The sequence below is a fragment of the Phytophthora infestans genome, genomic scaffold (assembly GCF_000142945.1).
Source record: "Phytophthora infestans T30-4 supercont1.1 genomic scaffold, whole genome shotgun sequence".
In the NCBI taxonomy this organism is placed as follows: domain Eukaryota; phylum Oomycota; class Peronosporomycetes; order Peronosporales; family Peronosporaceae; genus Phytophthora; species Phytophthora infestans.
In genome coordinates this window covers 6,190,265-6,208,926 of record NW_003303758.1, presented here as the reverse complement: position 1 = coordinate 6,208,926, position 18,662 = coordinate 6,190,265, and the positions used below count along the sequence as shown (strand labels likewise).

The following is an 18,662-nucleotide window of genomic DNA, read 5'->3' as shown; positions in this document are numbered from 1 at the left end:
TTGGTGGCATTGACATATCTGGAGAATGCTCGTTACTGTACGCGTCGTCTGAAGCTGTTGGGAGACGATACGTCAGCGACGCTGTGCGTGAGGGATTCTGTGGCGACGGAGCTGGCCCACGATGTTCTGGAGAAGCAGAAAACCAGTCTTGACCTTCATCCAGGAAGCTGAGTCTGTCTTCTTTATCTTCCACGGTACTCGACTCAATCTCAACGTTCAAGGTGCGAGGCGTGATCGAATCCAGAGTTCGCGACATGCTCGATGCAGTCGGACTGGGGTCTAGTGAGGAGGCGACCATCGATTGCTGAGCTTCGAAGTCGTCGGACACTGATTCAAAGTTGAATATGCGTGGGGTTACTGAGCCTTGTGTTCTTACTGAAGGACGACGAGATAACGCGGGTGGGGAACCACCAATCGAGACTCCGGATATGCTTGTTTGTGGTGTCGGGAACTGACTCAAAGGAGCGTGTGGCTGCATGGCAGCCAGAAATTCTGCGTGTCGATTTTCTGCTCGCCTTTGAGCTTCTTTGATCTCAATCTGCGCGTTTGCCAGCTCGTTAATTGTTGCCTCGATCCTCTCTAGATTCCCAGCCGTAGCTCGATCAAATGCTTGCACTCCAGGAACCGAGTCGAAGTAGGCAACAGAACGTGAAGCAGTCGTAACGCTACTGTTGCGTTTACTGCGTGCTCGAGCTCGTGACCGATCTGACCCACGACGCGATGACGACGGTGCTCCAGAGAGAAATGAAGGTCCTCTCGAAGGAGAAAATGGAGTGACAGGATAACGCTTAGGGCCGTAGGTTGTACTAGCAGCGTAGAAGCGGTCGTCGTCGGTAGCGGAGTCCAAGTCGTGGCTCTCTTCCAGGTCTCCACGTTTCGTGAGTGACAAAGCTCGATGCGTCGGGAAAAACGACATGTCCTTCTTGGCCATGCGCATAGCGAGGAACAGCTCCAGCCCATTGTATTCCGTGATATTCTTCTTGCGAATGTGGACGAACAGGTACAGATAATGCCACATGTTGTGGTCTCGCGAAATGTGGTCGTGGAAACCTCGCTTAGTGGCGCGGTCGAACGTGTACGCATCGATCGAGCAGATAAAACAGCGGCCCTGCATGTCCAGTATCTTCTCCTGGTCGTTTGTGCGCAAGGAGGCAAAAGTGTCAATGATGACACCGAAAATCAGATTGAGGAGCAAGACGACGAGTAGGATGTTGTACAGCACGTCAAACGCCAAGCGGCCGTAGGAATGCGCAGAGGTTCCCAAGGGGATTTGTCGAAGATAACTACCCAGTCCTCCGTCGCTTTTTAATCCCTGGTCGAGACTCACTAGAAAGCACTGAAAGAGTCGCTGGCAAGTGTAAGGTGCGCGCCCTTCTATCTGAGCATCCGAAATGTCTTCCTCCAGTGTGTAGTCTTCCCGGAAGAAAAAGAATCCCACAACAGCGAACACGTACACCACAATCAAGTAGAGCAGCGTTGTCACACCGAGTGCCTTCGCTGGACGCGAAATGGATCGCAGCACGTTATTGAGCTCCTTGTAGCGATCCACCACATCGAGTAATAGAAACGCGAAGTAAAGTTTGTTGACGTACGCGCCCAAGACCGAGACGAAGATCTGCAGAAGAGAATATATCACACGAGGGCTGCGGACAAGGAAATACAGCGAGATAGTGGTAATTTCCAGTTGGACACGAAAGTCGCCTCGAGCGCTTGCACCTCCGCTCTTCGCATCACTCACACAAGCAGGTTTTGACGATCCCATCCCTGACGCCGATGCCTTGACACGAGGCGAGGCTGGTTTCCGCTTTTTCGGAGCAGATCGCTTTCGGATGGAAGGTGGGAGAAGCAGGTAGTTGTACTCTTCTTCTCGCTCTCGCAAAGAGCGCAGTAGCTGTTCTGTATCTTGAAAAGACTCGCGCTCTTTCCCTTTGGTTGCACTGTGGTGTGCATTATGCACCGAGCGCTTAGCATGCTTGGTCTGCTCCTTGCGGTGTCGCCGTTTCCACCCCTTCTTGATTAACAACGGTGCCGAGTTGAGCATGTAGCATATCAATACCATGCTGTACAAGATAATCTGCACTGAACCGGCAAGTGAGAGCGCAACATCGATCCACAATGACGGCTTTGGAGGCTCTACTTCTTGCCCCCAGGTGTGGACAAACGTGACATCGCTCGCTGGAAAAGGTGTTGAATAAACACCAGTAGCTCGGTAAAACAACAGCACGACCAGATTGATGATGACTGCGAGAGCAAACGACGCGCGTTTGATCTCCTCGGACTTCCTTGCCACCCATGCCACCTGTAAATGGAGCTGTAAATGACTCTGATGAGTCATCTCATCTACCAGTTTATCCGAGCGTGTGTAAAAGTCGGAAAGCTTGTCGCCTCCTCTGGATACATCCCACACAAGCTTCTCCTTGGACTTAGCCGTGAGGCAAAAGCAGATCGGGTGGATCGGAAAGTAGAAGGGCATGAGTGCCCCCGTGCAGCTCCGACTAATATCATCCGAATCAGCAGATGGAGCGTTCACCACACTGCCACTATCTGCTTTTGACGCGCTTTGAATGGCGCCTCTGGGTACGACGCGGTCAACGTTGTATTGCGCTGGGGATCGGTGGTGATCCCATACAACTTCGACCTTGGCGCAATTTGCTTGGAAGAAGCGAAATGCGTCACGGAAATCCGGCGAGCTGTCTCCGTCACCAGTACACATTGAGAGGACCTTGCTTCGAGTCGGCTGCAATGGTAGCCAAGCTTGATTGCTTTGCAGCTCTTCGGACATAGGGATCCACCATGCTTGATGTGCATTCTGATCAGCTAGCTGTTGGAGTAGGATGTAGATGTTGAAACCCATTGTAAGGTAAAAGTCCTGGCTGCACTTGACGTTGCCGGCATATACCCCGTGGTTGCGAAGGAAGTACACGTAAACCTCCACTAAATTCATCTTCAGTGCTTCGAAATTAAGTTCCTGTACGAGCTGGGAATGTATCACTTGATCGCTTCGACCTTCTAGAAGACTCAGCAGCGAGATGACAATGGCAGCTCGCAACTTGTGCACTGCATCTTGAGCTCGTGTGTCGCGTTGCTCAAACGTGTGAGTCAAAAGGGCATTAACAGCACTGATAAGCTTGTAGTTGGCTACAGTCTCCTGGGCTGCCACGCAAGGGCCCTGGCAATACTCAGTAATCGTTTCAAACAATTGGGTGATAAGACTCATGTCCAAATCTGTGAGCGCCAAGTAGGTATCCAGAAGAAAAGAGGTCGTGGATTCTACCAAGTTTGCTGATACAGCAGCGTTTGGTTGTGCGATGAGAGCACGCTGAGCATTGAGGTAATGTCCTTCGCAAAGAAGCTGCAGGAAGCGGAAAATGGAGGCGATAGGCTCACCCAGCCGTTTGACCCCGCCTCTGTCCCCTGCACTAGCCTTGTCTCCCGAAAGGTTATCCAGATTGAGACCAAATATCGATTGGCGTCTGTGCGCTCTCTTGTCCCCCGCATTTCCAGCGCAATCTAATCCATCGAAAGCGCCGACGCTAGTCCGATCAACGCTGTGAATCAGTTTGCAAGCTTTTTCGATCCGACCTTGGATCCGACCGAAAAATTGTTCATTAGCTGGTTCACTCCAGTAGCTGTAGAAGCTCTCCTGCACTTCTGCATTCATTCCATCCAACAGAGCGACACCCACTTCGATACTACTCGCAAACAATGCGTCATTGTCTCGTGATGAGATCAGTTGCACTACCAATCGAGTCACGCCCAGTTGATTCAGCTTCACTTGCATATTGTGGCGTTCTTCAGCATCTTCGACGGCGTAGATCATCCGGCAAAAAACATTCAGCAGCGTCAGATTGGTCTTGAGATAACTTAAGTCTTGTAGAGCCTCCACATGCTCAACGAGCTTCGCTACCACCAGATCAAATGACAACATCACGTTTCTAACGTGAACGTGAGGATTGAATTCCTCTTTCATCGACGTCTCGATACCCAAAATCCCTTGCACCATCTGATTCAGCTCATCTCTCACTGCACCGTGAACTCGGGGATGGGCTTGCAGCCATGAGAGAAGCTGGTCGAGCTCGCTAAATTGCTGCTGCTGACGAGTTAGATACGTCGTGGATTCCGACTGGTAGACGCTACTCGGCGCGATAAATGCGTCCGATACTCGACGTTCAGCCGGAAACGAGAAAGGCGTCACAGGAGACTCCTTCTTCGGACTCAAATACGGTGATGCGCGTTTGTCTCGCAATCCTTTGTAGTAACGTCTCGGGGACAGTCGGTGGAGAAGTCTTCCTCGATTTATTACATCGACAGCCTCCGACGTGTAGTCAGCCTTGTACGTTGGTGAGGCCTCTCTGTTTTCTTGATTCGGTTGTTTAGACCCGGAATCTCCCCAAGCGACCGGCTTACTCGTGCTGAGACTGTCCAACTTGAAGCTAGCAAGTGCCCTGCCTCGGGCATCAGCGCTGTTTGGACCGTTCACATTGGAATTCCCTTCGCGAACGGCTTGGCCCAGAGGACTGATGTCTTTCGTGTCACTCGAAGAGGCCTCGGGTAAACTGGATGGCCTTGACTCGTCGGTGAACGTGTCTGACTTAGTCTCTTGATCACGCTTTTCTAACGCCCACAGCAGAATGTCGGGCAGGTCTAGCTCGCAGTTCAGCGATGCGCAGTCTAGCCGTTCTCGGTACTTCAGAGACACCGACCACGCTTGCTCTAGTGAAGTCTGGAGTGGAGCTTGGTATTGTATCATGATTGGACGAACGGACTTGTCGATCACGTAGATGAACTCCTCAATATTGCTGACGACATCCTCGGGCAGCTGCCAATTGCTCGGTGCGCATACCATCAGCAGCAATGCCACATAGCTGTTAAATTGAACAAGGTAGTACTGAGCTTCTTCACTGTTGTCCACAAAACTCGAGAACTGCTGAATGAATGAGAACAAAGTCGGAAGAATCGAAAAGAGAACCAGATACAAGGGCGCCGACTCCAACGGCTTCTGTGCAGATAACCCGACCGCGATCGATTTGTTCTTTTGAAGCGATAACGTAGCCTGGCGATTTAAATCTTTCACGTGGAAATACGACAAGAACTGAAAGACACGCTTCTCGCAGATTTGACTCAAAGCCACCATGACATGGAGGAGATCATCGACACCAGGAGTTTCAATATCATCAGCTGTCAAGAAAATCTGATCCAAGAATCGTAGTAGAGCGAACTGAAGTCCTTCAGTGCAGTCGTCATGGAGCAAAAGGTCAAGTACACTCACCAGCGGTAGGATCTGCTGGCATATTTCCTGCACTCTGGTGTTTTTACCGGAGGCACAGGCAGCAAAAAGGTTCAAAAGTCGAACGTGATACTCGAGCATCTTACCAGAATCTGCCACATTATCGGGTTGGGTTGCTCCAGGCACACGTAATCCATTCACCGTATTCGCTCCCCGTAGCTGAATATTTTTGTTCGTGTACGCCATTCTTTCTAGTAGATTAGTATGCCTACTAAGTAGTCCGCCAAGCAGCTCAACGGTCTGTGTAGCATCATCAAACATTTGCAGGACTTTCGCGTTTTCAAAGCTCTTAACCAGCTGGAAAAGCACGAGTAGCTGGTTCTCGACAATGGGTTGCTCGTCACAGAGCACAAGCGTCTCCAGAAAGAAAAGGTAGCGAGGATCCGGACCGTCGCGAATCAAGCGGCCCACGAAAGTGTTGATCAACTCCGTGGGAACCGATTTGTATAGAGGAAAGTTGTCTGCATAAATCGCCACCAAGAGTTCCTGAGCAATTGGAAGCTCACGAACGTATTCTGCAATCATGGTGGCATGTGGAGCAACCAACGCCTGATTCTCAGCGTCATCCGTGCAAAAGGCGCGCAAGAACTGCATAGCTTGCCCAAACACGCCTCGAATTTTATCTCGCTGTCGCTTTTGAAGCTTCGTTTTGGACCGGGTGGTGGGGGACCCTGGCGCATGCTGTTGACTATCACTGTCTTCGGAGAAATGTCCTTCGTAAAAGTGTGCTCCATCAATCAGCATGCTGAGCACAAATTGAGCAGCTCTCAAATTGCGCAATAGCCGTCGAGCTTCCATCGCGATCGTACGGCCATCCTTGGCACCTTTTGTTGTTATCGAGCCATCACCTTTACCAATCGAACTAGCTTTCCAAAAGGGAGGGAGAAGGTCGTGGCTGCACGAAAACTGACTCACATGGCCAATATATGGATTGAGCGCATATCGATCTGTTGGGTAGTTCAACTTCCGGTTTGGAGGCTGCTTCTCGATGGTGAGATCACGTACAGGCTCGCGCATAAGGCCCTCCGGTAGCAGCACCTGCGTTGGGGTGCACTTCGAATTTGTGGAAAGAAGATCCGCAGCAGAATTAGCATTGTCGTCGCTAGATTCGTCGTCACTCATTGGCTTTCCCGGGGATTGTATTCGGAGTTGGCGACGTGGCGCACCTGACCTTGGCTCCACATCCGCAACTCGACTATCTGGTTTGGTATGCTCAATAACTCGGAGTAATGACTGCAGGAGTTGGCAAACCGAGAACGCTTTCTCGAAGTCGGATCGAGATGTCAGATCCATCCACACTTCGGTGGTTTCAGCCAACCGCCGTAGCTCGTCGACGTCCCCCTTCAACTTGCTGTAGATCGAGATTGTCTCTTCAGATACCAGTAACTGCACATTCTGCATCTCCTTCAAGAACTGATCGTGCTGATTATACTGCTGCAGCAACAGCTCCAAGGCCTTGGACACCAGCGGAGGATACTCGTACATGAGCATTTGCATGAAAATTGTCGTCACTGCTCTTCTGCCCAATCTCGTTAGCGACAGCTTACACTCCAAAGACTTCGAGCCGAAAAGATAGACTGCAAGCGGCGACATTTTATCACCATGGTTGTGTCCGTGAGGTAGGATATCCAATCCACGAGAGTGCCCGGTAAACGCGTTCGATACAGTTTCTCGCACTATGGCGTCATCGAAAAGAGCAGTGTGTATAGCATCTAGATCACGAAGACGCGTGGGCGAGCTTGAAGGAGGCCCGCCATGCCGAGCTTGAAAAGAAGCCAGCAAGGTCGAGATGAGAAAATCGACCCGAAGCTGGTCAACCAGAAGAAGAATCGCGCAAATTTCGTCCTTAATCTCCATCACCACGCGGTTCACTTCATTCATCTCGTAGACCTTAACACCGTCGGTAGTGTGCACGCCTGTCTTGTGCAGTAACTTGTTCAGATGGCGATGAGGACTGCTTTCAGTATTAGCCCCGGCCATGCTGTTGATACCACTTGAAGGTCGTGAAACGTTTCTTTCAGCAACTTTGTATTGCTTCGAAGCATCTCGCTCTCGGGTGACGCGAATACTGGACATGGCTCCTGCTCCATCGAACAGCACTGCGTTTTTCAAATGCGGCGACGGCTGCGACGCAGTCCCCCAACCCGGTCGGCGAGCGCTGGCCATGGACATTTTTCGTTGTTGAGTCAATTGGGCATTACTAGCTGTCGACTTTTGCCGCAGATGAAGTGCAGGCGGAAAAAGCAGAGCTGTTGGTGAGTTGTACCCTTTCACATTCTTGATATCTGGGTTGTGCACGTTGTCCATTTCTGGAAGCTGGTGCGCATAATCTGTTCGTTCATCCAGGAGATCAAATAGCAGGATCACAACACGAGAGAGCTCGTCCTCGGAAGAGTACATCCCAAATTCAGCTAGTGTGCGGGACACACGCAGAATAGCCAGAGTCAACTCATTCTCAGGAATCTCGTCGATCACAATGGCTCCTTGTAAGCAATCAAGGTAGGAAAAGCAGAAATCTTTCAGAGACGTAAAAAACGCGAGATCTTCCGGAGAGTACCCCGTGTACGAAAGGCCAGGAAGAGCTTTTGCTGCACTTGCGCTAATATCCGTCCAAATACGAGTATAGTTTGGACAGCACATGGCTTTTTGGGGCTCGCAATCGATATATGCTACCCGCAATAAGTCCATCATCACAGACCGTAAGGAGCGCGATAGAAACGGATCCATAACTGAGGTTAAGATATTCTCTCGGGGAAATGCCGTCTGGATGTACTCGATACTGATGTAATTTCGATCCAGACAGAGCGAAACATATAGACGAAAGAGACCGTAGCAGTATTGTCCAAGCGCCCGATGTTTCGCTTTCACATAATACTCTTCATAGAACTTGGTGAGTGGAATCCACGTCCCCGTGCTGGTATTTGTGTCGTTTGTCTTTGCTGATCGATTGAACATCACCTCAATGTCCTGGTTGATGTCAGAGGAGACGTGGTTAGACGTACAGATGTCAAATCCACTTCTAGACGGTCGAATAGGAATGATAACATCGTCTCGGTATCCATTCGCTGGGTTGAAAAGAAGTTCACAAATCGCCTCCTGAGTTTTCGGAACGCCTTTGCCTCTCGATGTGCACAAAGCAACGAGAAACTGCATATACCGGATCGATTTACCTCGAGTGACAATCAGTTCGAAGAAATTCCTCGTAATGCTCGCACAGCCAGTTATTGATTCCACCAGATTTCGATTTTCACGAAGCAGGTACGACAGCGGTAGCGACGTCTGGAACCCATTCCCAAGTAATTCCATCAGCACAGGCATGGCAACTTTGACCACGTAGAGCTCGTTCGTACGGTTCGCCCACGAAATATGAAGCAGCAAAACGTTTATCGCGGGGATAATGCGATTCAGACTCTGCATCGCTGCTATGTGTATTTCTAGCCGAGATGCTGACACACTAACAGAGCTTTTACGTCTCCAGGAATGGTCTTGAGTCGATATGGAACGTCTCGGAGAAATCAAATCCCTGCTAGTTGGAGATACACCACTAATCCGAAAAGCGGTGGACGAGTCCGTTCGTAGTCGAACAGGCGACCCTTTCATTTCGAGTTCATCGTTGTCATCGCCTGTATCTCTCGAATTCATGTACTCGTCGTTAAAGGAACACAATTCCTCAATCGAAAATGGTCCGCCATAGCACTGGAACGGAGACTTGATCATTCCAACCAGCAGCTCAATGTACTGGTAGGTCCGAAAAAGATTCTGACGAGATCGAAGCTGATCTCCAGAATCGTCGTCAGCTTTGACACAAAACGTAATTAGCTCTCCAAGTACATTTTCGATCCTCCTGAAAGTCCCAACCGTGCTTTCCCTTTCAAAACGAAGACTCGATCGATCACCCGTAAGGACGTCCATACGAAATTGGTCCACGAACTGGTTCAGAGCGTGCTTGTACGATATCAATAAAAGGGTGTCAGTGATTTCAGCTTGCGCTACCCGGATTACCTTAAATGCATCCTCATCTCTAGCTCCATGTAGTGTCACGACAGTGAACGACGTTTCAGTCGAACCAGCAGAACCTTTACCGGTACTTGAATTGTGAGCTAGTGGCTTGGAAGATAGCCGAATATCCGCCATTGTTGAAGCGTGAGTATCAATTGAGTGTATAAAGCTGTTCGTCTTATGATGCTGGATCAACACCACCTCTCCATTCTCAATTTGAGCTCTGAGGGGTAGCACAACATTAGCCTTTGGGATTGTTTAGGTAGCAAATATAACGTACTCTTCGTCTGCAATAGCAGTGGGAACGAAGCGGAAAAGCTGCGGTTGGTCTTGGGCAAAGGCCTGGGCGCATATCTGGGATGATTGTCGCGTGGTTGCACTAGTTCGAGTAGTAGCTCGTGGAGATTGTGAGTGAGTCACCGCGAGATATTTTCCAGTTATCAGGTGACGAAGAGTAATCGCCTCTCTCCATTTAATCTGGCCTCCTTCATAGGCAAAAACATGCTCGATTTCCCATAGGCAATCGGAGGAAAAAGCCTGTTTCGCACCATCCTCTTGAGCACTTTCGTCGCTGAAATGGAGCGTAACTGGACCACCTAGAGAATCAGATCCGTGAAACCCGAGCCATGAGCTGGATTCCAAATGAAGTAGCCGAATGCAGGACCCCGCACGAAGTCCGTCGTCATTTCTGGATGGTAGGCGCACTTCACCACTGGTTGAAAAGCTCTCGCCGTCCAGATTGTCATAGTAAACAGCTCTCCATTGTGACGAATGTACACTTGAGCCAACTACCGCAGTCGACACCCCATCCGTTGTTTTTCGATTCGAAACGAACAAATTAAACGGTTGAGATTCAGTCCCGCCGGTCAATATCATCTACAAAAGAATGGCACAGCTTAGTTTAGCCCCCACGGACATCACATAAATAAATGATACCCCACTACATAAATAAACGGTACATACTTGGTCTGTGAGTTGAACAGGGGCTCCTTTAGATCGAAGCTTAAATCGCGGCAGTACGTTGAAATGTGAGCTGGGCCCTCCGGCATCTAAAAAGACCTGGATACACGGTTAGAGATCAGTAAAGTACACTACAGATACGATGACATGCGTACCGGAGCGTATTCCGACCCGCGAAAAGGAATTGGTGAAGGATCTAACGACACGTACTTGCCAGTCTTCATGTGTCGAAGTTGGATCGTCTGTAAGCGCAATCAGAGATGAATACCATTAGCGCTACAGTGGTATTCCTTCTTCTTCGGCTTCTTCTCTCGCTGTGCTCCTCACCTGTCCGTAAATCACCTGCGTTCCTTTCAATTTCTTGTACATCATTGCATTCAATCGAGTTTCAGCTTCACTTTTAAATCGCAAATTGTCTAGCGTATGCTGATTGCCAGACTGTCTCGTTGTATCATCTATCAATGAACTGAAGGCGATAGTCGCATCATAAGTCATCTTTGGTACTACCTCGAACAAGCAGTCACGAAAAGGGCACGACAACAGCCGAAAGCCTCCTTCAGCAAACAGTCTGCGTTCCTCCTTCCCACCCAGTCCAAGCCTCGCCACCGGCCCACCTACTCCGTAATTCAGCTTCTCCAATCTCACATCACGTGAAGCGAACCCTTCCGCTGCCACAAACCCTCCTCTATCGTCACACACAAGGCTCACAATCATTCCGTACTCCAAGAATGGCGACGTAGTAGATAGCATTCCACTTCCAGTACTACTCTCGGCAGCTGTAAACATCGACACTGGATGATCCTCGTGAGTGTTAGATGGCAGCCTCTTGGACGAGTAATAGCTCAGCGGCGAGCCAATGATCGGAGGCGCTGCCATCTCTGCCGCGTCAACGTCAATCTTTAGCTTCCCCCCAAAAGGCCGTGGTCTCGCAGCTTTTATCGATTCCGAGCGGTCTTTTTGCCTTAACAGCGTCGCGGGACCTGCCGGTGACGAGATAGGAGCAACCTCCTTCTCTTTCTCCTCTTGTGCCTGCCCATTCATTTGACTCTGAACCTGATCCTGCTCTAGTTCCGGTTCTTCCGCGCGAATCTGCAGTATTCCACCCAAAGGACGAGACTTTGGTGCTCTTGCGGAAACTGCGCGCGGCTGCTGTCGTAGTGATACCGAAGCCCTCTTGGTGGCGACGGGGGGCGGTGTACTCGGTATTCTCGCGGGTCTTGGCAGATCATTGTCCTGAATATTGTCCATAGCTGCTGCGTCCCTTATAGCCCTGCCTTACTGCAAGATGTCGCCACTACATGCGATGCGGTTTTTGGCAGCGGTTTCGATGTCTTTACCAGTTTCCATATTGCAATGTACTACGTAGTACTGTATGATGTGGTGCACATCAGAAATTTCAAAGTCTTTGTATTACATGCATGGTAGGTACTGGTACATGTACCACAATAAGTACTACTTATTACTTCGAAGTACAGTATCACTTTAGCATTATCAGAAATCCTGATTTAGGATATCCGTGCACGCGAAGATGTTGCAGCTTGTGCATGACCAAGTTACATGTATGTGGTGGCGTCAAACAATTCTGAGAACGTGCATGGAGAAGCGACGTGATTTGTGAGGAACACCAGAAATTGGGGGGGGGGGCATGCACTAATTTCCTTCTTACCTAGCTTCTTCCTACTGCTCGTTTATTTTGTCAAACTACTCCTACCCTACTTACGCATAATAACTATTAGTACAACGAACTCCATTGGGACGAGGGCTGCAACGGACCCGGTAAACAACGGGTACGCGAGCGACAAGAGGCTGCAGTTCAAAACCCAAAGGCGCTTGCGCCTTGTCCGCCCTTACCAACGTCCTCCAAAAAGCCCAAAATGACCTGCATCAGACCGCTGTTGTCCACAGTGGGGCGGTTCTTGGGCCCCTCGACGTACTGGATAAAGTGGCCCATGCTGTGCTTGGCGTACTCCGAGTCGCTCCGTCGGATTTGCTCAAAAATATCTGAGAACGACGGGAAGACGCTCATGATGAGCAGCATCTCGCCTTCCTCGGGGTCGTCACTTTCCACGATCTCCAGCATCTTGTTCACGAATTCGGACGCACACCGCTCCAATCCTGCAGGCAGCAAATTCGAAGAAGCATCGTCAGTAAAATGTCCATTAATGGTATATCACTGCAGTTGACTCCCCCCACCAAGAGTACCGTCGCGCTTGATTTTCTGTTCTTCAAACTTGTGCTTATTCTTCTTGGCGTCCACGACACTGTTCTCTTTTAGCTCTGCCTTGCTCGCCTGGCAAGAGACCAAGATGATTTTTTTAATCCTCTCCTCATTTGACCAGAGGAGCGCAGGGTGTATGAGATACCTCAACATCGATTCGACGCAAGTCCTCGTCCGAGAACGGGATCCGCGTCTCCGGCTCGGAGAAGTCCCCTGTGGCAAGGATGTACTGCACGAGTGACTCGACGTTGTACACCACCACAGATCCGTTTGTCCGCGTAAACTCAAACTGCACACAAGAGTCCCCCCAGAATGATCGAGTCAGTACGTCTCAGTCTATCGTAATCAGCTCCTCCAATTGAACGCACCGTATGTGGGCCCAGTTCAGTGAGCATGATGGGATCGAGTGTGTTAATGACCATCTTGGTAGTTTTCTTGTCACGCGGGGCCTCGGCCTTGTCGTTCTCACGCGTCTTGCGCTTCTTCTTGCGAGACGATAGCCGCTCGCTGGTCCGCGTAGCCGTTGCCGCAGGTGTTGGTGCGCTCTCGACGCGACGCATGGCGTCCTCCTTGACAACGTCCGCTACGGGTGCGGGCTTGGCGGCCGAACCGCCGCCTTCTTTGCGCTGCAGCAGCGAGAAGAGCTCGGGTTTGGACAGGTGCATGTAGTACTTGAGTCCACGCTCGTGGGCGATGACGCGCAGCTCCTGCATGGACGGAGAGGATCGTGTCTCCATGGTGGAGCGTGTGAGGGGAGGATTAGAGGAGGGGGCTTCTCGCGTGCTCGCTCTGTTGGGGAATTGGATGGTTTCGACCCGACAAACCCATATCAACCGGGCTGCCACCCCACAACGTCAATAGCATCGGTGCTACCGGTATGTGTCTTTTTGAAGTTCGCAGTGTCCGCCCTTAGGGTAAGGTAAAAAGCCGTCGGCGAACCTCCACAAAATGATAAAAACGATTTGAAGAATGTAAGACAAGTGCAACAGAATGTACTGTAATTGAGAGATTCTACATTTATCTCGTATGCTCGTTGGTTTTGTTAGCAAAGATCAGCAGCTCTCTCACCTCCTTGAAGTGCACATGATCTCCCTACATAATTTGAAGCATGTGTTTTCTTCAGCGTGCCATACGATTTACTTTCATTGGCATGAGCTTCTCAATAAGAAGGCGGATGTTCGTTCCACCTTCTTCAAAGTGAAGTACCATGGACATGTTAATACTGTACAGCTTTGATAAATTCCCTTTATTACCCGTGTTTAATTATGTCTAGAAGTTTCGCTTGCATGCACTAATACACAATCTGCATTTACGAGCGTCCTCGACGGTGCCGACCACTGTCAATACCAAAGTGTCTGGAATCGAGTCCATTTTGCATTTCAAAATTTATAAATCCCACCACACTGAAGCTCCAGTCCGACGGCTTTATCGTGATACACAGATCCTTGCTATGTTTATCCAGCTGAAAGGGAGAGAAGCTTGAGAAAGATCATGCTTCTCTCACAAGCACCACGGCAAAAGCATCCCATGGTCTCAGCTGTGCTGGCTTTCATCGCCCTACCCTCTCTAAAGTTGCCTTTTTAGGAGTGATGGTCATTTTGAAGAGACTGCAGATCTTCATGTACTAAACCTTTACCGGTACAAACTGAAAGGATTCAACTCACGATCCTAACCTACAAAATAAAGCGAACCTCAACGGGTGCGAATTGAAGCCCGGAAACAGAAGTAGAATTCTACAGAGAAGAGTTCCTGCCAGTGAAGCCATCTCGACCCCAGGCAATGCGTAGACCAGGAACTGGCCTATGCACTTGCTGCAGCAAGAACGGCGCTATCACGACCCAGTATAGTGCAATGGTGGCCACTCCCCAATTGACATCACTGGCGTCCAAGAACCCTATGAGAGTGAAACTCAGCGCTGTGACGCTAAAGCTGCTGACGATGACGTACGGGATGTCGGCCAATATGGAGCTGCAATAATATCGTCAAGAGTTGTGACTTGGGGCCCAGCCATTCGATGGTTGCCTGGATTGACAGCTGCGTTTTTGTTGGCGAAGTCGTACGCGACCTGCAGAACCGTCAGTGTCGCGAAATGGTCGTCATTCTGACCCTCGTAACCGGTCGAGCTAGGCAAACCACCGCGTAACTTGTCTTGCTGAATGCGATTCCTCCCTCAACCTTCACACAATTACTGCCTTCAAGTGGAAACTGCAGGCTTTGAGCAGAGTGGACAGGTCGGACCAGAGTGACTCACTCTCACTCAGTGAGAGTCCCCGGCTTGATACATTCGCGTGCGTCACGGAGAAGCACACGTTCGACACGGTGCTTCGTTCGGGATCGCATCATCTTCCGCATGGTGGTGATGACCGTCGGTAGTTCGTCCTGTTGGCGTCGCCTTCATCCGTACAATCAACCTCGGCTGAAATGGTGAGGTTTCGGAAACAAATCTCCACTACTGGCACATTAACTACTGCATCCATCGGTAATCTACAGTTTGACGCTGCTGCGGCCGTAGAGATGGCAGGCATTTCAGCTGTAGTTGTTGGTGTTTGAATGGAAGGAAATGTCAAAGTGATCGACAATTGTTCTCGCCGATAGTAAGTCTAGCGTCACTGCTTGCACGTTGTGGATGAGGCGTAAACACCATGTTGACGCTGAGGGTCATTGATTATCCTCAGTCGTCACGCGGAATAAGTGCATGTTTGTGCAGATCTCTCAGCGGATGCATTACATGTATTTGTGGTTATACAGTTCTCTCCTTGTTCTACTCCCGCATGTAGAACTCGACGAGCGTGTCGAAGTGGTAGTGCTCGATGAGCTGGTAAAGTCGTGGTAGATTCTGCTTGGCACTGGTGCCGCGGAACTTGCACAGGTCGACGTAGAGGTCGGTAAGGATGCCGGCGAGGTAGTTGAGCGCCTTCGGACTAAGCTTGAACTCTGCCAGAATTTTCTCCGAGTTCTCGAGAATGTGCTGGTACTCCGGCGCCATCCAGGCCGTGTAATCCTCCTCGTGTAGCTGCAGCTCCTTGAGACCATCAATAAGCTTGACTTGGGAGGCTAATGCGTGCTTAGCATCTAGCAGCGGACGCAAGTAGCCCAGCATAACTGGCACACTCTCCTTCTTAATATCCAGCGAGATGTTGAGCGTTGCTTTCCGCGCCGTGGCTTCCTTGGTAATGATCTCCTTCAATATCGCAATGACCGACACAGAAGGCGTCGAGAAGCTGGCCTCACCCTTACTGTATCGACACACCAGCAAGCTCCCAAGGAAGGTGTTGCGATAACGCAGTGTCACGTCCTCCGTCTGTAGACGACCTGGGACTTCTGGCAGGCACATCGATACCCAATCATGGATCTGCACGAGGGAGAAGTCACCACTTAGTTGAAGCGTATTGCATGGCTTCTGCAGCTCAGCTTCTTCCGCTTCCGTAAGTTCGTTGACGCGGTGATGCAGTGACAGAGGCTTGACGTAAAACTTGATAGTTTGCGCCGACCGAGGCTGCGTGTTGGCCACCACCGTAGCCTCTACGTGACCAAACTGACCTTCGATGGTACGCACTTGGAATTCCAGTCGATGGGTGGGCTCGAGGCAGCGATACGTAGCCAAGAAGTGCGTGCCATTCGCTGGATCGACCGGAGACTTGCTGACGATAGCTAGATTGCTCTCGTTCTCGAGGAGATCCAATGGCACCGCTGAGTGCAGTACGATCATTTGGATGCTCACGGGGATTTCTAGCGACACGTCATAAGCTGCCAACGCCGCGTTCAGTTGGAACTTGCTGTTGACCACCAGGTCTTCCGCCACTGGGAGATGTTCCTTGTCTCTGGCACCTCGCTGTAGACTCAATCGCGCGATCTTGTCCTCAAGAGCGGCGACCTCCTTGCGCAACTTGACGATACGAGTCTCTCGCTGCACGGTTCCACGTGATCTTCCGTACGTGTCATCGTCGTCGGGTTGATCTAGCGGCTCGGTAGTGAAGCTCAGAACGCGACCGGAGAACGTCGTCGCTACGAGCTCTTCGAATCCCGGTGTGGCCACGATTCCACCTTGAACACACCGAATACTGTCGCTGTTGGTGTGCTCAAACAGCTTCACAACGTCGCCCGAGTTGGAATTGAACGAGTAGACTTCGACGCGGCCATCATCTCGACCCACGAGGATCTCTGGATGATCATCGCGATTAATATCGAAGCATGTGATGGAGTTGATGGTAGCCATGGACTGAGGTAAGCTACCATTACCATTAGACCCGGACTCGATGGTGCTGATACTGGAAGCCAATGCAGCCTGGGACGATGTCTTCCACTTGTTCTTGAGCTTGTCTCCGTTGTAGCTGATGAGACCGAGACTTCCTGCAGCTGTACCGTAGAGAATGTGGGCAGGACCCAACGAGGTTGCGCCCTTGCCTGTCGCTGGCGGAACACGACACAGAGCTGTGACTGGAGCATCCATCGCCTTCTTGGACACCGACTTGGAGTCTTTGACGACGCGAATATAGCGGTCTTGGCATCCAAGGACCCCGTAGAAGTCCTGCTCGTGGTTGATAGGCACCACAATGGCGTCGTTTATGCGATCTGGACTAACGTACGAGTGTTTGTCCGCTCCGTTGTCGTACTGGTTGAAGGTGAAGTCTGTCGTCGTCCACAATTGGCTGTCGTAGGCGTGGATCTTCCGCATTGGCTCGGCCAAGTTGCTCTGGAACTTGAAAAACTCTTTGCCTTTCTTGCTCAAACCGTGGACATGTTGTCCCGTGGCGACGAATGCCTTGTCTTCGGTGCCTTTGCTCGTCCCCATTGTCACACACGCCACGGGGCCTGCAAGCGTCACCGACTTGTACACATTCTGCGGCTCTCCTTTCTTCATCTGGTAGGTGGACACGACGCCATACTCATCGCCAATGACGAATTTTTGCTGAATGCACAAACCCACCGTCGTCGTCAGTCAGAACCGTGATCTCAATCAATAGAAACTAAGCGTCACACCTTCTTCTTCTTCTTGCTAACGGGTAGTAGGTGCAGCGAGTGGTGGCTCGCTATAGGCCCCACTTTAAGTAGTTCCGCTTGCGATAACGCCAGCCCCACCATACTTCACTTACGCTGGGAGACCGTCGCTTCGAAATCCGGATATGAAAATGACTGTGAAGAGACGCGGCGATCCAAAAGTGTCGAGATCTATTCGGGCTATGACCACCAGAAACTCACAGAGAAGCTGGTGAAGAGAGACTTAACGTAGTGCCAATACTTGGGAGGGATGTAGAGCATTTCACCCTCGTGCAGGACGCACTCGACGTATCTCGCGTTCCGGAACTTGGGGAATCTCTCGTCGTCTGGATCTTCCACTTGTACCAAGCTCGTGTTGGACAGCAGACCTTCGATTGGGTAGAGCTTGTCACTTTCTTCCGGCGCGTATAGTCGAAGATACTTGGAGCCTACGACCTGGCAGAGAACGTTGTCTTTCGGATCGAAATGCAGAGGTGACACGGTCCCACCTGGCCCGAACCAGCAGTTGATCGTTATGTCTTCTTCATCGCCAGCGTCTTCATCGCGCTGCACAGTGCAATAGTCGGGGGTCATGATGTCGCGTCCTAGTGCTGGGATCTGTTTACGAAGCACGCGCATCAAATCACTGTCGTTAACATATCCAAAGCACATGTTCAATGTCAAGTACCTGGTCAAACAGGCGGTGTTGTGCCAAGTATCCCAGCTTTCTAGGTGAGACAGGGTGGTCGTTCTCTTCTGCTAGTGGTGGGATAATATGTCGGTCCAGGAACTCGTTTAACGTCATGAGTTCTTGCCCCCAATCGTCTCCCAAATAGCTCGAGCCAATCTACTCACAAACCGCCCTTAGTCACAATGCAGGGAAAGCAAGACCAAAGATTCTTTTGCACCTCAACCGGCACTGTTCGGAGTCCAGCAATTCGACGAAGATACTCCACGCTCTTCCACGCTCGCTCCGGTCCTGCTGCACGTCCCAGCGCGGGCCAGAACTCCATCGCTCCCGTGATAACAACAGGCTTGCTGATTAACCACAACAGAACAAGAAAACGCCGATGTTAGACGAAATACTCATCTCCAGCACCCACACAAATCATACTTCTGTAGCATCACAGTGCGTCGGAATTCCTCTAGTGTTGGCATCTTCAGTCGTCGCACTGGGACCGTCAGCGCTGACTCCTTCACTTGGCCACCACTGTGCATCCA

General features: G+C 50.6%; 4 protein-coding genes across 4 annotated transcripts; all 4 read right to left on the bottom strand.

Annotated features, from left to right (window-relative positions):
• Nucleotides 1-72: 72 nt before the first annotated feature.
• PITG_01069 (ryanodine-inositol 1,4,5-triphosphate receptor Ca2 channel (RIR-CaC) family protein) lies at nucleotides 73-11,494 on the bottom strand (the record flags this gene model as incomplete). Its single annotated transcript, XM_002909544.1, has 9 exons — nucleotides 73-126; nucleotides 377-4,819; nucleotides 5,270-7,803; nucleotides 8,290-9,084; nucleotides 9,567-9,665; nucleotides 9,835-9,857; nucleotides 10,250-10,335; nucleotides 10,402-10,488; nucleotides 10,865-11,494. 9 exons carry the CDS (start codon nucleotides 11,492-11,494, stop codon nucleotides 73-75), a joined length of 8,751 nt encoding a protein of 2,916 aa, XP_002909590.1.
• Nucleotides 11,495-12,059: 565 nt separating this feature from the next.
• On the bottom strand, nucleotides 12,060-13,254 carry PITG_01068 (uncharacterized protein; the record flags this gene model as incomplete). Its single annotated transcript, XM_002909543.1, has 4 exons — nucleotides 12,060-12,361; nucleotides 12,449-12,536; nucleotides 12,610-12,753; nucleotides 12,833-13,254. The coding sequence occupies 4 exons, from the start codon at nucleotides 13,199-13,201 to the stop codon at nucleotides 12,060-12,062; spliced, it is 903 nt and encodes a 300-aa protein (XP_002909589.1).
• A 1,922-nt stretch (nucleotides 13,255-15,176) lies between these two features.
• Nucleotides 15,177-17,577, bottom strand: PITG_01067 (uncharacterized protein; the record flags this gene model as incomplete). Its single annotated transcript, XM_002909542.1, has 2 exons — nucleotides 15,177-17,373; nucleotides 17,445-17,577. The coding sequence occupies 2 exons, from the start codon at nucleotides 17,544-17,546 to the stop codon at nucleotides 15,226-15,228; spliced, it is 2,250 nt and encodes a 749-aa protein (XP_002909588.1).
• Nucleotides 17,578-17,642: 65 nt separating this feature from the next.
• PITG_01066 (uncharacterized protein) lies at nucleotides 17,643-18,599 on the bottom strand (the record flags this gene model as incomplete). Its single annotated transcript, XM_002909541.1, has 4 exons — nucleotides 17,643-18,059; nucleotides 18,130-18,288; nucleotides 18,350-18,479; nucleotides 18,556-18,599. The coding sequence occupies 4 exons, from the start codon at nucleotides 18,597-18,599 to the stop codon at nucleotides 17,643-17,645; spliced, it is 750 nt and encodes a 249-aa protein (XP_002909587.1).
• Nucleotides 18,600-18,662: the final 63 nt, after the last annotated feature.